The 15,937-nt window shown below is 41.9% G+C and overlaps 1 protein-coding gene across 1 annotated transcript; it reads left to right on the top strand.

The window, feature by feature from the left end:
• The first annotated feature begins 1,033 nt into the window (after positions 1-1,033).
• Positions 1,034-15,640, top strand: UBXN4 (UBX domain protein 4). The gene is made up of 13 exons (XM_041473140.1): positions 1,034-1,189; positions 6,605-6,707; positions 7,558-7,586; positions 8,415-8,533; positions 9,128-9,293; positions 9,740-9,842; positions 11,383-11,437; positions 11,601-11,765; positions 12,550-12,677; positions 13,381-13,483; positions 13,819-13,950; positions 14,271-14,479; positions 15,024-15,640. The coding sequence occupies exons 1-13, from the start codon at positions 1,111-1,113 to the stop codon at positions 15,160-15,162; spliced, it is 1,530 nt and encodes a 509-aa protein (XP_041329074.1). The 5' UTR covers positions 1,034-1,110; the 3' UTR covers positions 15,163-15,640.
• Positions 15,641-15,937: the final 297 nt, after the last annotated feature.

Below are 15,937 nucleotides of genomic sequence, written 5' to 3'. Positions count from 1 at the left end.
ATCGGTTCTCCAGCCCCGGGTGCAGGAGGTGCCCCTTCCTCTGGCAGCTGCCTCACAGAATCATGGAATTGTCAGGGCTGGAAGGAGCTCTGGACATCACCTGTCCAACCCCCTGCCAAGGCAGGGTCACCTGGAGCAGTGACACAGGAATGTGTCCAGGTGCATCTGGAAAGTCTTCAGAGCAGGTGACCCCACACCCTCCCTGTTCTACCCCCAATGTAAAGCTCTTCCTCACGCTGAAGTGAAATTCCTTGTACTTTGGTCTATGCCCATTGCTCCTCATCCTGTCATGGGGCACAACTGCAAAGAGTCTGGCACAGTCCTCTTGGTACCTGGCTTTGAGATGCTTATATTCTATTTGAGGTATTTATTCTGCATTACAGAATTACACAGTTTATAAAAGACCTTGGAAATCATAAGAGTTCAAACAGACCAAACACCACATTAACCAGACCATGGCACCGAGTGCCACATCCAGTTTTTCTTCAAAAACTGAGAGGAACCGCGCCTGTCCCAATGTCCAGACATCCCTTCTGAGAAGAGATTTTTCCTGATGTCCAACCTAAATCTGCCCTGGCGCAGCTTAAGGCCATGCCCCATCGTTCTGTCGCTGGTTCCGTGGGACAAGAGCCCGACCCACACCTGGCTCCACCCTCCTGTAGCTGTACACAGCAGCAAGGTCCCCTCAGCCTCTTTTTCGCCAGGCTGAGACGCACCCCCGGCCGCTCCTCACAGGACGCGTATAAACGAGATCCCCTCTCAGCCTTCCCTTCCCTAGGCTAAACACGGGCGGCTCCCAGCGCCTCCCCTGACGCCCCGAGCCCGTTCCGCAGCGGGACAGCGCACGGGGCGACGCCGGCCTGCGGAAACACTGCCAGCCCTTGCCAAAGCGCCAAGATGGCGCCCGGCTGAGGGGGGCGGGACCCGCCACCGCCCCCCGCGCGCGATCGGGGAGGGGGCGGGCGGGCGGGGCGCGTGCCGCGCGCGGCCGCCAATCAGGGGTTGGCGGCACGGGGCCGCGCGCGCAGGCGCGCGGGGGTCGGTAGGCGCGGCGGCGGCGCAGGCGCGGTGCCGGTGTCGCTGAGGGCGGCGGGTCCCGGCGGTGCCACGATGTGGTTCGGCGGCTCCGTCCCCGCCGCCATCGCCGCCGCCAAGGAGCGCAGCTCCGTCTTCGTCGTGTTCGTGGCAGGTACGGTACGTCCCGGGGCCGCCCGCCGCCCTCACCGGCAGGGCCCAGCAGCGCCTTCCCAGCTGTGTCCCGCCCGCCGCCCCTCCCGCCGAGCGGGATTTGTGCTGTGTCAGCCCCAGCCCGCGGTGTCGGTGTCCGGCCCCCGCCCGTCCGCCCTGCGGAGCGGAATCGCCCGTCCGGTGTGTCGGCTTCCCTCCGTTGTGCGCTTCTGCACTGGATTCCGGCCGGTGCAGCTCTCCGGCTGCTCGTTGTGTTTTGTTTCCTTTCCTGGTACCGACGGTGCGCGTTTCATAACACTGTAACTGGAACCTGTGGGAATTCACATCGCCTTGTGTACGCTGCCTTTCTCTATGAAAAAAGATGGGGAAGAGGGACACAGTCTTGAGCTGCGCCAGGGGAGGTTTAGGTTGGGTATTGGGAGGAATTCCTTCCCAGAACGGGTGGTTGGACATCGGAGCGGGCTGCCCAGGAGGTGCTGAGCAAAGACTGGACGTGGCACTCAGTGCCGTGGTCTGCTTGACAAGGTGGCGTTTGGTCATAGGCTGGACTCGATAGTCTCAAAGGTCTTTTCCAACACGATTGAAGCTGTGATACTCTGTGCTTAGACAGAGTATCTTTAACTTATTTTTGAGCTTTTGCGTATCTCTGTGTGGGTTATTTCTTAAGATTTTACTGTTGCCTTACGTGCTCGTGGCTTGAAGATTTTCAGGTGCTTCATGAAACAACAGCAATGTTGAATGTGTGACTTGGTGTTCCTTAAGAACAGTTGAACTGTGGGACTCACGTGGCTTCAAGAAGTTCACTCCCAAAGGGAATGTGAATAGAAAAGTGCAGTTAAATTCCTTTGCTGACACAACTCTCCATGTACTTGGAGAACAGCATTTTCTGCTGGATAGTAAATATACTGATAGAAATCGAGGTCTTGTCAGACTGCAGATTGGGCTGCATTGGTGTTGGAATAAGGGATGGGGTGGAGCAGTTCATGAAGAACCTCAGCCCTTGGGAAGGAGTCACATTGCACAATTTGGGAGGGACCCCATGCTGGAAGAGTATGAGGAGGCCAGCCCCTGAGGAGGAAGGAGCAGCAGAGACAAGGTGTGAGGAACTGACTGCAGGAAGGGTTGGGAGGAGATTTGTTTTTATTTCCCATGATCCCACTCTGATTTTTGATTATTAATAAGTTAAATAAATTTTTCCCCAAGTCAAATCTGTTTTGCCTGCAAAGATTACAGGTAAGTGATCTCCCCCTGCCCTTATCTCTTCCCATGAGCCTTCCATTACATTCTCTCCCCTGCCCAGCTGAGGAGGGCAGGGACTTTGGCAGGCCTCTGAGTAGTTTCGACTTGATACATAAATCAGGGGGAAATGCATGTTGTGACTTATGTCCAGTATGAAACAAAAGTTCTGCACAAAATGGGGCCAGTTAGATTGTGATGTTGACTAGGTGGATGTAGGAATATATAGGTATACAGGGGAGATAAATTTATGGTTGCAGGGATGTAACCTAGTTTTGTCACTGTGTGTGCTGTGAGGATTTGTTTTGTTTGTTCTTATGAGCCCTGGAAAAGGCAGAGCATGACTTCAGCCAGGCACATCTCTGAAAGGGAAGAGTTGGAGAGTTCTGCTGACACCCTGGGCACCGTGGGATCGGGCAGCTGACCCGTGGCAGAGCTGATCATGAAACTGTTCTGTTACATGTGCTGAGAAAGGGAGCTGGGAAGCCCAAGAACTTTCTCACTGTGTGTGCAAGCAGCTGTGTTTGAAGGATGTGGAGTGCTGGAAGAATAGTCTGGTTTTGTGTTAGCACAGATCGGGTTTGTTGTTTGGGTAGAAACATGTTTCAAACTGCACAGTGATGGTAACTTTGAGCCTTTACACCCCACACTTCCTGCTGGAGACAGGCATTTGAAAGCACCTGGAGAACAGGCTTTTAGCAGTGTTTGGTTCTGTACACTTCATCCAATAATATATATGGAAAAAAAAAATAAAGGAAAAAAAAGATATAAATTGAAAATATAAGTTAACTATCATTTTTGGGCAGCCATTGTGGAGGATAGCTATTAGGTACAGTTGACAAAAATTAGGAACTTCTGATTGGACAGATGTGTCCATCTGCTTTTGGTTTCTGCCAGCATATGCCTGTCCCTTTCTCCCTCTCCTCTGCACTTCACTTACATTTTCTCTAGAAAATTAAGAAATTGATTATTCTGTCTGCTTCCAGAATATTTTCTAGTCAAGCAAGGAATAATGTGGTTATTTATCTTAAAAATGAGGTGGCATTTGTGATTGTAAGTGTATATTGTTCGAGCAGGTTTCTCTTAAAGCGTTTTTGCTTGCAGCCATAATCCAGCATTTTTGAGCTGTGTTTAAAACCTTCCTGGCACATTCTGGTGGCAGGATGGTGTAAGGGTATTAAAGATGCCATTGAACTCATGGGAAGTTGCAATAAAAGGGATTGCTCCATTCTCCCCAGAGAGTATGAGGTGAAGCAGGTCTGCCTTAGGAAACTGGTTTGAAATATTAAGGTGAGATGTTAGAGGCCTCTGGACACACCAGGTAAGGGGGTTGTGTTTGGGGAACACAGGAGTTACTTTGTGGCATCAAGTAATTGCCAGCAGCAGCTTCCCTGTGTTGCTGCACAGGGAGAGGATTCCTGACAGTGAAACAGGTCTGGCAATGCAGGTGCCCCAGGGGATGGTGAGAAGTTGTGTCAGGGGAGGTGCAGGCTGGGTCTCAGGAAAAGCTTCTGTCCCCAGAGGGTGTTGGGCAGTGGAACAGGCTCCTCGGGGAAGAGTTCAGGGAGAATTTGGAAAACGCTCTCAGGTACATGGGAGGATTTTTAGGGTGTCCTGTACAGGGCCAGGAGTTGGACTTGATGATCCTTGTGGGTCCCTCCCAACCCAGAATATGTGATGGTTTTATGAACATTCCTGGTATCTTGTTGGTAGCTGTTCTACAGATGATTTTGTAGCCTACAGAGTTAAAAAGCCTTTGATCCTTTGAGTCACTAGTTGATAATTCATTTGATGCAAAACCTCCTCTTCTCTGACTGAGGTGTTGCAGATTATTTTATATCTTTCCAAAGGTTAGACATGTTCTCATCATTAAAATACCAGGCCACTCATAAAATGTGCTTTTCAGAGTGAAAAAATAAAAGGGTATGTGTGTGACAATAAAAAGCCTTAAATTAAAATGATTGTTTCTTTTTAGTGATGTTTGTAGAAACCTTCCTTCCTCCCTTTGTTCATTACTTTACTATTTTAGTAATTTTTTTACAAAATGGTGGTTTGCACACATAAGCTGTTTGTTAGTTATTTGTAGCCAAGATGTATCAAGGCACTCTGAAAGTTAAATAAGTGAAATTATGCAGGGGAGGAGGTGAATGGTTTAATGTCCTGGCTTCCTGGCATTTCCAGAATGGCAATCCTCTCTTACTGAGCAGTTATGAAATGTTGGACATGGAAAAGTAAGTTGGGCTTAACTCTCTCCTTCTGAAAGGAAAACACTTCCCTGGTGACTGTGTGCTGAGGGGAATTAAAATCTTCTGACAACCTGTGATGGTTTTGGGTAAGTTCCCCATACAGGAAGTAAATTATTGCAGAAAAAAGTCTTGTCCAGTATGTGAATAATTTGAGAAATGATTGATGTTTTCCCTATGTAGGGTATTCCACCTGGCCAGATTTAAGGGATGAGGTGTGACTGTCAGTTGTTTACAGATCATTCCACTAAGTGAAATAGAGTGATGTTTTTGTTTGAGAAACAAGAAATCTGAGAGTTTTGGGGTCTAGAATTATGAGGCTGTTGTGCTGGCTCAGTGTTTAGCAGAATTATGAATTATGTCAAGTTCTGTTGCACTTGACCTCTTGACTTTTCTGATGTTTTTCCTGTGACCTGGCAGTTTTGATTTCAGGATATAATTACTGCTACAAACTGTAATAAATGAACCCTAACCCCTAAATGAGAAAGGGTTATCAAAACAAAAAGATGTATGAGAATAAGCAACTGTTCAGTGGGTAGTCACAATATTAATCAGTGCATCATGGCACAGAGCTTTATAAAATGTGAGCTATCAGCATTTCCATTCAAACATCTCTCAGACTCTACTGTGAGCAGCCTCTGCCCTGTTTGTGTCTTTCAGCATTCTTTTTTCTCCAGCAGTTGGCTGTGTGGAAAAGTTAGTGTTAGGCAAGTATTTAGATATTTTTAGTAGCCTAATCAGATGAGCACATGTCCTTTTGAAACAGTGTGTGGTGAAGCAGCTGCCTGCCTGTGAGCATTTGGAAACAGGAGAGGAGGCCGAGCCGCTCTGGGCACAACAGCTGCATTGACCACACTTGGAAGCACTGCACTTAAAGCAAGAGGAAAGGTTCCCACGTAAAATAGCCTAAATATTTGCTTGCTTATGCAGAAGAATAATAATAGAGGTAGATACTTTCTTACTTGCTCCAGTAATTCCAGGGAAAAATTGAGACAAGTGGTTGAAAGCCACTTTTCCAAAATTATATTTTTGATACATGCCCCTGTGAGAGGCCTTGTGACCAGATAGCAGCACTTCACTGGGAGATTCCACATGCAACTCCTGATCTTTAACAAGTCAAAAATATTGCATGGAATGGCAACTGGGATGAAACAAACAAGTGGTTTGTTGTTGTCACTGAATAATGGACTACTATACTTGTATACTTGTGACTCGGATTCTTCATCAAGACTGCAGTCCATTCCAAGCTGCTATGAAGTAACACAGACTGAAGATAAAGAAATGGTTGCAGGCCAGTGTACTTGTTGAAAGATGGTTAATACTCATCAGAATCTATTTATTAACCCACAGCCCCACTAAACTCATGTTTTAGGACATAAATGTATGGTTGATCTGTTTCGTCTGATTAAAATAACACCTCTGAATCTTTGGCCCCTGAACACCTTTTCAGTTTCTCTTATCCAAGTAGCTCCTCTGCATTTGTTATTTTTGTTCTGTGCTCCTCACACCTTTTCCTCCCATCCTACTGTTACTGTTAATGTCAGGAAGTGGAATACAAAACTAAGTTATAAATAATCTGCAAATAAATGTTTCTTGGTATGGGGATTTTTTTTTTACACTGTCAAACTGAAACCTTACCTGCTTAATTATGTATTTACAGGGAGTGAAGAACATAGGTTTACCTACTAGCAGCTGATGTATTAATATATAATTAAATTTATAATGAGGGGCAAGCAGAACGTGGTTTGATATGTTATTAAATTGAACCAGCTGGAGTGAATTGTCTCCAGATTATTAAAAAAATAATTATAAACTGACTTGAAAATAAGCCATAGAGTATTTTACAAAGGTGATTCCAATGGATTGAAGCAAAGCAAAAGTCAGGGCAGAAACAGCAATTTGTGGTGGGTTTAACTTGTGTGTGCTGTGTCTTGCAGGTGAAGATGAACAATCTACTGAGATGGCTGCAAGGTGGGAAGATGAGAAGGTGACAGAAGCTGCATCAGATGGTTTTGTTGCTATTAAAATTGACACCAAAAGGTGAGCCTGTTCTAATTCTGTCTTTTACACAATCTTTCATTGATGGTGATGAGAGTAAGAGGCTTTTGAAGTCCTCGCCCTGATCAGGAGATAGTGTAAATACAGGGTTCCAGAGCAGAAGTGAATTCATTACTCCTGGAGTCCCTAAAACCTGAGAAAATGTCAAAATTTATTGTTGTGTTCTGCACATACTCATTGAGTATTTCAGACTGTATGCCAGTACTAGTAATAGGATGCTTGAGGTTGCCCTTTTTCAACTGGAAGAGACACAAAAATGCTATTAAAAATGCTGGAATAAAAATGCAAGTGCTAGAGGCAGTTCTTTGTTTGCCAAGTTACATAATGAGTTTAAAACCTTATATGAATTCAGAAAGATAAAAATCTGTAAAGCCCCAGAGAAAATGTGTTTGCCTCCATTGTAACACATGGAATGGAGAAGCATTTAAACTCCTGGGTAAATTACTCGGCTGTTTTTGTTATGTTTGTGTTCCAGTCCATGTACACAAAGTGCACTGACATTTCCCCAAATGGTATTATTTTGAAATGCTCTATAGACATTTTATTAGATTTACTACATTATTTGTGCTCAATAGACTAGATTTCTTTTTCCTGACTTGCCTTTTAGCACTGCTTTCCTAATTTTTACGTAGTCAACTGTGATAACCAAGGATTGTCACCATGTCAACACTTTTGCAGAATGTTAATGATAAGATGCAATGCAAATTTGCTTTTAGTGTTCTCTCAAGTATTTAAATAGTTTTGTAGGACAGTTATTTTTATGATGAAAGACTTAATCTGAAGTTGTTGCAAAATGATTGCTCCTCCTAAATGAATCTTTTCTTTTAAACAGTGAAGCATGCCTGCAGTTTTCTCAAATTTGTATCCTTTGAGATCCATTTAGATGCTACATTATGATTACAGATAATTGCTCTTTACAAGTTAATACCCTTCTTAAGACAAATACTTACAAGCAATGCTATTGAAAATACTTATTTTGGCACAAAACTATGCAATAAACTGTGTTAATAGATACCATCTGTGTATTCAACTAGCTGTCAGTTATTAGAGAAAGTGAGCAAATTGGGTTTTTTATGTTAATCCTATATAATTCTCTAAATAGAAAATTATCTAAAGCTTTATGTAATCTAAATAACCTGTTGGTCCTACTAATCAGCATTAGAAAACAAACAAAAAATGCTTTAAATTGTGAGCTGGGGCTCAGAGGTGCAGAGGAGGAGGAACAAGCAGTAGCCTGGGTTCTGTCACATACACAGGTGTGAAGTCAGGTAAGCCCCTGCCCACCTCAAGGAGGTCACTGCTTACAGCTCATTGATTCTGTGTGATGCTGGGAATTCTGTACCTTAACTTGGATATCCTTCATTCCAGAGATTTCATTACTGTCCACTTAAGATGTTGTCTGACACTAAAACAAAGTATTCTCAAGTCAATGCATAATCAGTTGCCTGAAAAGTTGGAGAAAAATACTTTGGCCTAAACCAGTAAAAAGAAAAGAAGAAATGCTTACCAGCTGCATGTAGTGTCTGCCAGCATCTTTTTCTTTCTTCCTCCCTTGACCCTGGCTGCTGGTGAGCAGTTGGAGATGAGAGCATTGGGCTGGAAGCTCCTGTAGGAAGGAGTTCTACTTTGCCCTGTAAAGTTACTCTGTGTCAATTTGTGCCATTCACCGCCCTTAACTGTCCTGTGCAGACCCCGTAGTGTGTGTGCCATCCAGTTTTTTCATAGGAGACAATGGAATCCCTTTGGAAGTTATTGCTGGCAGCGTTTCTGTGGAAGAGCTTGTTACCAGAATCCATAAAGTCAAACAGGTAATGCTGACAGGATGGACCTTCCAGATGGAGCTGGTAATGCTCGGTGATGGCCCTGGCCCTTAGCTTGTGCCTTTGGGAAATTAATGGTGGAAGTAAAACCAGTGAATTACTGTTTCTGTCCTTCCAACAATAAAATCTGCAACCCTGAGTTCAGTACACAGGTTGGAAGTACTGTGGACATGTGCTGCATTAATTTTTGTTTGGTTTAGATCACCTGTATAAACAAACCCACAGTACTGAAGAAATGTGTCAGGAGCTCTAAACTGGAATGACAGAAGGTGACAACTCACCTTTAAGGGGATTACTCTTCAGCTTATAATGTGGTTATGTAATATTGTTCTGTAATGTGGATTTATAAAGTTATATACAAGTGTGGATTGCTTTATCACTTTGATTTCAAGTGCAAGACTAAAATTAGAAAAAAAAAATGAAATGCATGATCGTACCATACTGAACAATATGTGATAATTCTAGATTTATATTTTCAATAGGGCTGATTCTTCAATAATAATTCAGTCTTGACCATTTTTTAACCTGTGAAAAATATTTGAACTTTCATAGGCTCTATTCTCTCTTTTCCCAACTTCTCAGATGCACACAGGGAAAGGGCGGCCTGTGGAAAACGGCAGTCAGGCATCTGCGCCCTGTCCCTCCTCTCAGTCTGACGGTGCTCCAGAAAGTGCAGAATCCAGAGCAGGGCTTTGTGACTCTGCTGAGGCTCTTATGCCTGAGACAATAGCATCTTCTGCTGGTAATGGTTAGTGTCCTTGCCACCTCAAATGCCACCTCATTTGCTTTGGAAATGGTTTTTCTTAAGTTGTTACATGACGGTATAAAAGGCAGACTCACATATTGAGCAGACTCACTGAGGAAAAACTTGGGATATCCCAGAATGCTTTGTGCAAGTCTAGAGGGAAGGATAACTTGTCATTCCTGCTTAGTTTTAATAAGTGAGGAATCTATGGTTTATAAATCAATAAAATTGTGTATGCTTTCCTGAAAAAGGATTCAATTAAAGAGTTGTTTTGGCCTAGTAACCCGCAACCAAAGTGTTGACGGGGGGAGTCGAAGTAGCAGAACCTTGTATGAGATACCCCAGTAGCTGCAAATTGTGGCTAGCAATGAGCCTAATAATAGTTATGATAAGAAATGCACCTTTTATTTTTTTTTCTTATGCATTGCTTTCTTGTAAATCCCTTGAAGATGAAGCAAATTCAGGTCAAACAAGCCAAGAAGCAACTAATTCTGCAGATGAGCAAGCAAATGATGCTCAGCCTGTGAATGATCTTACACTCAAAGTAGAAAGGCAAGTCTTTTTTTGTAGACTTCTTAATGTGTTGTATTTGTTTCTCAGGAGGCAGTTTTGTTGGGTTTTGGGTTAATTTGGGGTTTTTTAACAAACATGTTTGATTACAGGATTTTGGTCCTTCATTTGTTGTCATCTGGCAAATATTTATGTGGTCTTACTTTCTATTACACATCTCTGACAATGGGCTGATAGGACTGATACCAAAACCAGGTTTTTAAGTAATATAATTTCTCATGTACTTTGAAAGAAAGAGGTAAGCTGGAAAACTACAAGTGCACCTTTGATATAGCTTCCATAGAGATGATATGTTTACTGCAGGTTCTTGAATTAATTGAAACATTGAACTCAAAGCACTGGAAACTGGTGCAATTAAATGCCAACCTAGGTTTTGTATAGAGATGTCATCTTATTTCTTCTTGTTGGTTTGATGACTGTTTGTAGTTTAGGGATATTGAAAAAGTCAGTGGAATCCTATTCTGAGACTTGTGTTTTGATCATTAAACAGTGACGACTTGAGTTCAGTTTTTTGAAGTATGATGATCAGAAACACATGGCTCAAAACATGACTAATTCATTATAAATTGTTTTAAAATATGGGATATTGTTTATAAACTTGTTTTTAGTAAGTAATTGATACTTGAAATATCCTGTCTAAAACCATAACACATGTTTAGCAAATAGGAATGTTTATAATCCTAAAACATACCTTAAATATTTTTCATGCTTATTTTAGTTATTGACCAAGAGGTGTTTTCTACTTACCACTGATAAGACAATGCAGTCAATATTTTAATAAAATTATCAGTGTTCCTTTTAAAATAATGTATAATTTATCTACAGCATTTTTTGCAAGGGGGAGAAAGAGGCCAAGCACTGTGGTAATTACCACTTTCTTTTGAACAGCTACCATCCATTTTTCTGATTATACAACTTTTCACATTGGGTCATGCCTGCCCTTTCCCCAGACTTCAAATATGTTGGAATTTTATTGTTAATCTGTATTGAGAAATTTACTTTGTTCTTTTAAGTCAGTCTTTATTCTGAGGGATTTTTCTGGATAGCTGAGACAGATGCATATGCATCTATGTCAGGGCTATATATTACTTGTGTTCCATTTTAGGAGGTGATGTGCAGGAGAAACCAGATGGCTTAAATAGCTAAAAAGAGATTGAGATTTAGTGTTTCTGTTACCACAGATCATAAATAGTATTTGCTTATTGTATCTCTTCATAAGTTGGTTCCACAGTAAGAATATGTAGGATTCTTCATTTAATGAGTGGAAAAAGGACAAAAGATGAACATGTTATGAACACGTTTGTTATGTTAGAACAACTCTGAAGTGAGGAAGGAGGTGGTCAGATCACCACTGCCCTTTGCACGGATGGTGCACCCGCATGGGAATGAATCACTGCTGGTGCACGAGGTATTAGCACTGTGCTACAGCTCATTTTCATGTGTTCTCCTGGGTTTGCAAATGCTTCATTAATATTTGAAAATACTGCAGTGATAAGAATTTTCACTCTATTCTTAAATTTAGGTTAACAAAAAAGCTTGAAGAAAGACGAGAAGAGAAAAGGAAAGAAGAAGAACAGGTAACACAAAAATGTAAAACCCCTCGCAGTTGCAGGTTTGGGTTCTTTTAACCCTTATTTGAATAAATAATAAATCATTAATTCCTTCTTACCCAAACATACTTCAGTCTTTTCTCTTGCCCAAGGCAATTTTGTGGTCCAATTTTTATATCTTTCTATTTAGAAAGAAATCAAGAAAGAAATTGAAAGAAGGAAAACTGGTAAAGAAATGTTGGAGTACAAAAGACGTCAGGAAGAAGAATTGACCAAACGTATGTTGGAGGAAAGGAACAGAGAAAAGGCAGAAGAGAGGGCTGCTAGAGAGCGCATAAGGCAACAGATTGCAATGGTAAATTTTTTTTTGGAAGAGAGTTTGCTGCTTCTCTCTCCCACAGTGTACTAAAATGATAAATTTTCTCATTTGCTGACGCTTTGAAAGATTGTTCGTTTTTCCATTTGGAATCCTGTAGCCTTGTATAGTAATAATTTTTGTGTTTGGGGTTTTGGTAGCATTTCCTGTGGATAAATGAAACTTCTGCTTTCATCTTTACAATTCTTTTCTATATGAACAAACATTTCTGTCATATTGCTTGAGCCTAGTGGAGAATTATCATATAAACATAAAAATAATTCCAATTTAGGCATGATGCTAAAAGAGAAGCACAGGGAGTATTTAATTGCAGAACAGACACAAGAACACTGCTCTAAAATGGTAAGGAGGATTATTTTCCAAGTTAGTATATGTGTGTGTGTGCATATATGGATGTAAACAGTTGATAACAACTGAATTCTTCCTGATTATTAGGTTTTGGTATAGAACACTCAGAGTTGCAGTCGTGTAACTTGTCCTAAGGTTTTTGCCTTTATCTTCTCTGGAGTGTTGAGCTTGCATGGGAAGATCATCTATTAACAACTGGTTGTGGGAAGTGACTCAGTGAGAAATGTCACCTTGGCTAATGACACAGATTGTGCAGTTTGGCACTGAATAATTCTTTGCAGTTCCACTGTCTTCTCCATATGGTCTGTTTGTATCTGTGCAGTTGGTTCATGAGTACAGATCATAGCTATCTGTTTTAATGAACTTAAGCAACAAGTTATGTTACAGTTAAGGTCTCCCTTTGATCCTTCCACAGGATCGTGCTGAGAGGGCAGCTCGCTTTGCAAAATCGAAGGAAGAAGCAGAAGCTGCAAAAGCTGCAGCTCTTCAGGCTAAACAGGCTGAAATAGAGGCCAGAAAAGAGGCAGCTCAGAGGGAGAGAAGGTGAGTTGCAGTAGAGACACAAGTGTGTATTTTGGGGGAAAGAAGTAAATAAACTTTTTTAAGACAGTTAATATATCTCCTGATAACATGTTGCCGTGTTGAGCTTTAAATAGTGACATTAAAGGTAGCTGTTTACATGAACATTATGCTCTTTGAAAGCTTTTATCTTTTTGACATTGATGATCATGAAACACTAACCACCTTTACTCCTGTGTTATTTTAGTTAAATAAGAGCTGTTTTGTGTCTGAGCTTTGATTTAAATACCAGTATAATGGAGCTTGGTGGGATACTAGATAAGGTGAGAATGCCAAAGATTTTGCCTGGACAGAATGACTGGATAATGTCAGCACTGCTGGGGAGCTTGGTGCAGATCCAGGGGCTGTGTGTGGATGGCTTGGATTCAGCAAGGCTGGTTGGGGCCATAAGTTGCCCACTTCAGAGCTGTCTCCTCCTTTGCCCAGCACTGCTGATTTAAGAATTATCCAAACCTATGGGGACCTTATATGGAGTTGTGGAAGAGATGCATTGTGAGAGATCAGCAGGTGGTTTTCCACTGTGAATTCAATCTTACAAGCCTTCTGCACTACCCTGGGCAGCATGACTGTCCCTCTCTGCCACATTTCAGTACTACCAAGCTACAGGCCCAGGAGCCTTTGTCTGTAAGTGTTCATGTCCTGACTGACCCCGATTCCTGTCCCGCAGTGCAATAGCCAGGATTCAGTTCCGCCTCCCCGATGGATCTTCCTTCACCAACCAGTTCCCATCTGAAGCACGGCTAGAAGAAGCCAGGCAGTTTGCTGCACAGGTAATATGGGCATTTTGTTTCTCAGCTATGTGTTGATTATGATTTGGTGAGCATCAAGTAATTGATGGTGGTGGAGTTGTCATCAACTCCTTTCCTTATTGGGTATTTGAAGGGAGTTTTGGTAGCAGCCTTCTCCAGTGCCACCAACTGCCTTTGGATTGCTGCAGTTGTCATTAGTAAGATAGAGAGAAAAATGAACGATATTTCATATCCTACTCTGAGGATCATTGATAGTTTGATACAAAACTCTTGCTAAGGTATACTCAGCTGGCAAGTGTGCAGTTGTTTGAAAATGAGCAGTTACAAACAAAATGTTGTCTTTATGTGCTTCACAGACGGTTGGTAACACTTACGGCAATTTTTCACTGGCAACAATGTTTCCCAGGAGGGAGTTTACCAAAGAAGATTATGGAAAGAAGTTACTGGAACTCGAGTTGGCACCCAGTGCTTCAGTAGTGTTGCTGCCGGTAGGTGTTGGGTTTTGGTGCGTTTGATTTTTGAAACAGCAATACAGTAGCTGGATATTTCCTGTTAGTCAACCATGATAGTATTTCACTTGAATCTGGGGATTTTCTTCGTCTAAAGATTGCAAAATTACTCTAGTTTTTGTCAGGACTGATTTGGAGAAATTTCTCTGAAGCAGATAAATGGTGACATAGATCCTTGTCTAAGGTGTAACCAAGGTTGTTCCTTTGTGTCTGCTGAGCTGCTTCAAAAGAATGTGTGAAATACTCTACAAGAGCAGGACTTTAATACCTGACAGGTTTGCTTGGTGTGTTCATGACAGGCGGGAAGACCTGCGACGTCTGTTGTTCAGGCTTCGGGCAGTGATCTGTGGAAGTTCTTGGGCACAATCCTTTACCCCCTCTTAGCGGTTTGGAGATTCATTAGCAACTTCCTGTTTACCAGCCCACCCCCCTCGCAGCCCTCTGTGAGATCAGCTCATCAGCAAGACCACTCAGCTCCCTCAGCGTCGGGCAGCATCGAGCAAAGCAGGTAAGGCAAAGTGTTTAAGGCAGCTGTTTCTCCAGCCTCTTGCTGCAATTGCTTTAATCTTGTAGTGGGAAACTGAACTTCCAATTACACAGTAGGAAAAACATTGTCTTGCAGTCATTTATGAATAGGGAATTCAGCTGTAACTACAAAGGTGAGCTTCACTTGAGCTGATACTGTTTGGAAGATAAAAATGAGATATCAAACTGTTCGGGGATGGTTGTTCAAGAAACAGAAGCAGATGAAGTCTGGTTTTGACAGGTTTTGTATTGCCTGGAGAATGAGATCTCCCGTGTACCAGGAGAGCTGCTCAGCTGTTGCTGGTGAAAAAGCCACATATTGCTTCAATGACAGGGAAAATGAGAGTCTGCCACTCTGTCTGACAAATTTTCACCTGGGTATTGCTTCCCAAGGAAACAAAGGGTTGAAGAAAACTATTATTGAGGATAAGAGAAGGATGGATGATTTGTGTTTATTGCATTTGCTGCTTCTCTTGTGTAATTATTACTGAGGAAACTGTCAAACCTCACTGTTCTTTGTGCCCTAGGCAAGCAGTCAGGAAACGAGTAGTGGAAAAGCGGGGAGAAGACTTCAAAAAAGAAGGCAAAATATATAGACTGAGGACTCAAGATGATGGAGAAGATGAAAACAATACTTGGAATGGAAATTCTACACAACAAATGTAGTTTTGAGTAACTGCAGTTACTATCTGGCTGCTTTGTTTTTTTTTTTCCTTCTCTTATTTGATCTAAGTCAACTAAAGCTTCTGGACAAGTGGGGCTTATTTTACACTGACTGAATTACCTAATTCTTATTCCTGGTGGATTATGGAATAAAGTCACCTATGTCAAAAAAGTCAAGTGGGTGTAGGTGAAATCTAGTAAAAAGACTGAAAATCTCCATCAGCTTTCATAAATATTGCCCTATGCCATAGAAAGGCACTTTTTAATCTATAAATATTCTGCTATATAAATTTAAGGGCCAGATATATTCATATAAAGGTCATGGTAGACAATGACTGATTAAAATGAGGGTTTCAGAAGCACTATAAGTAGCAAATCAGGTAACTAATTTATGTTTAACTTTTTTCTTGCTTCTGCAACTGCAAGCAAAACCTTGTAGTTTTTAATTCCCTAAGCACTCAATAAACTATTTTCCAGAAAACATGTCTTGTAAAGTTCCTCTGATGTGCTGGTATCACAAGGAAGCAGGATCATGCACTGAAATTTAAAATACAGCAGACTAACATTTTGTTCCAGTTGAAATGACCTTACTGTACATGGAATAAAGGAAAAGGGGGGTGAAAACCCAATGTGTACAGTAGCTGCAGTATAACAGTTTTCACCAGGAGAGACACTAATTTGTCTTAAAATTCTAAGAAGCAGAACTTCCAGGGGTCCTTTCAGAACTCTTGATGATGATGATGCAAGGACAGATGCCAGCTGATGTTCAGAATCTTTA

The sequence above is a fragment of the Pyrgilauda ruficollis genome, unplaced genomic scaffold (genome assembly GCF_017590135.1).
Source record: "Pyrgilauda ruficollis isolate IOZ18807 unplaced genomic scaffold, ASM1759013v1 scaffold3, whole genome shotgun sequence".
In the NCBI taxonomy this organism is placed as follows: domain Eukaryota; kingdom Metazoa; phylum Chordata; class Aves; order Passeriformes; family Passeridae; genus Pyrgilauda; species Pyrgilauda ruficollis.
This window is presented reverse-complemented; position numbering and strand designations above follow the sequence as displayed.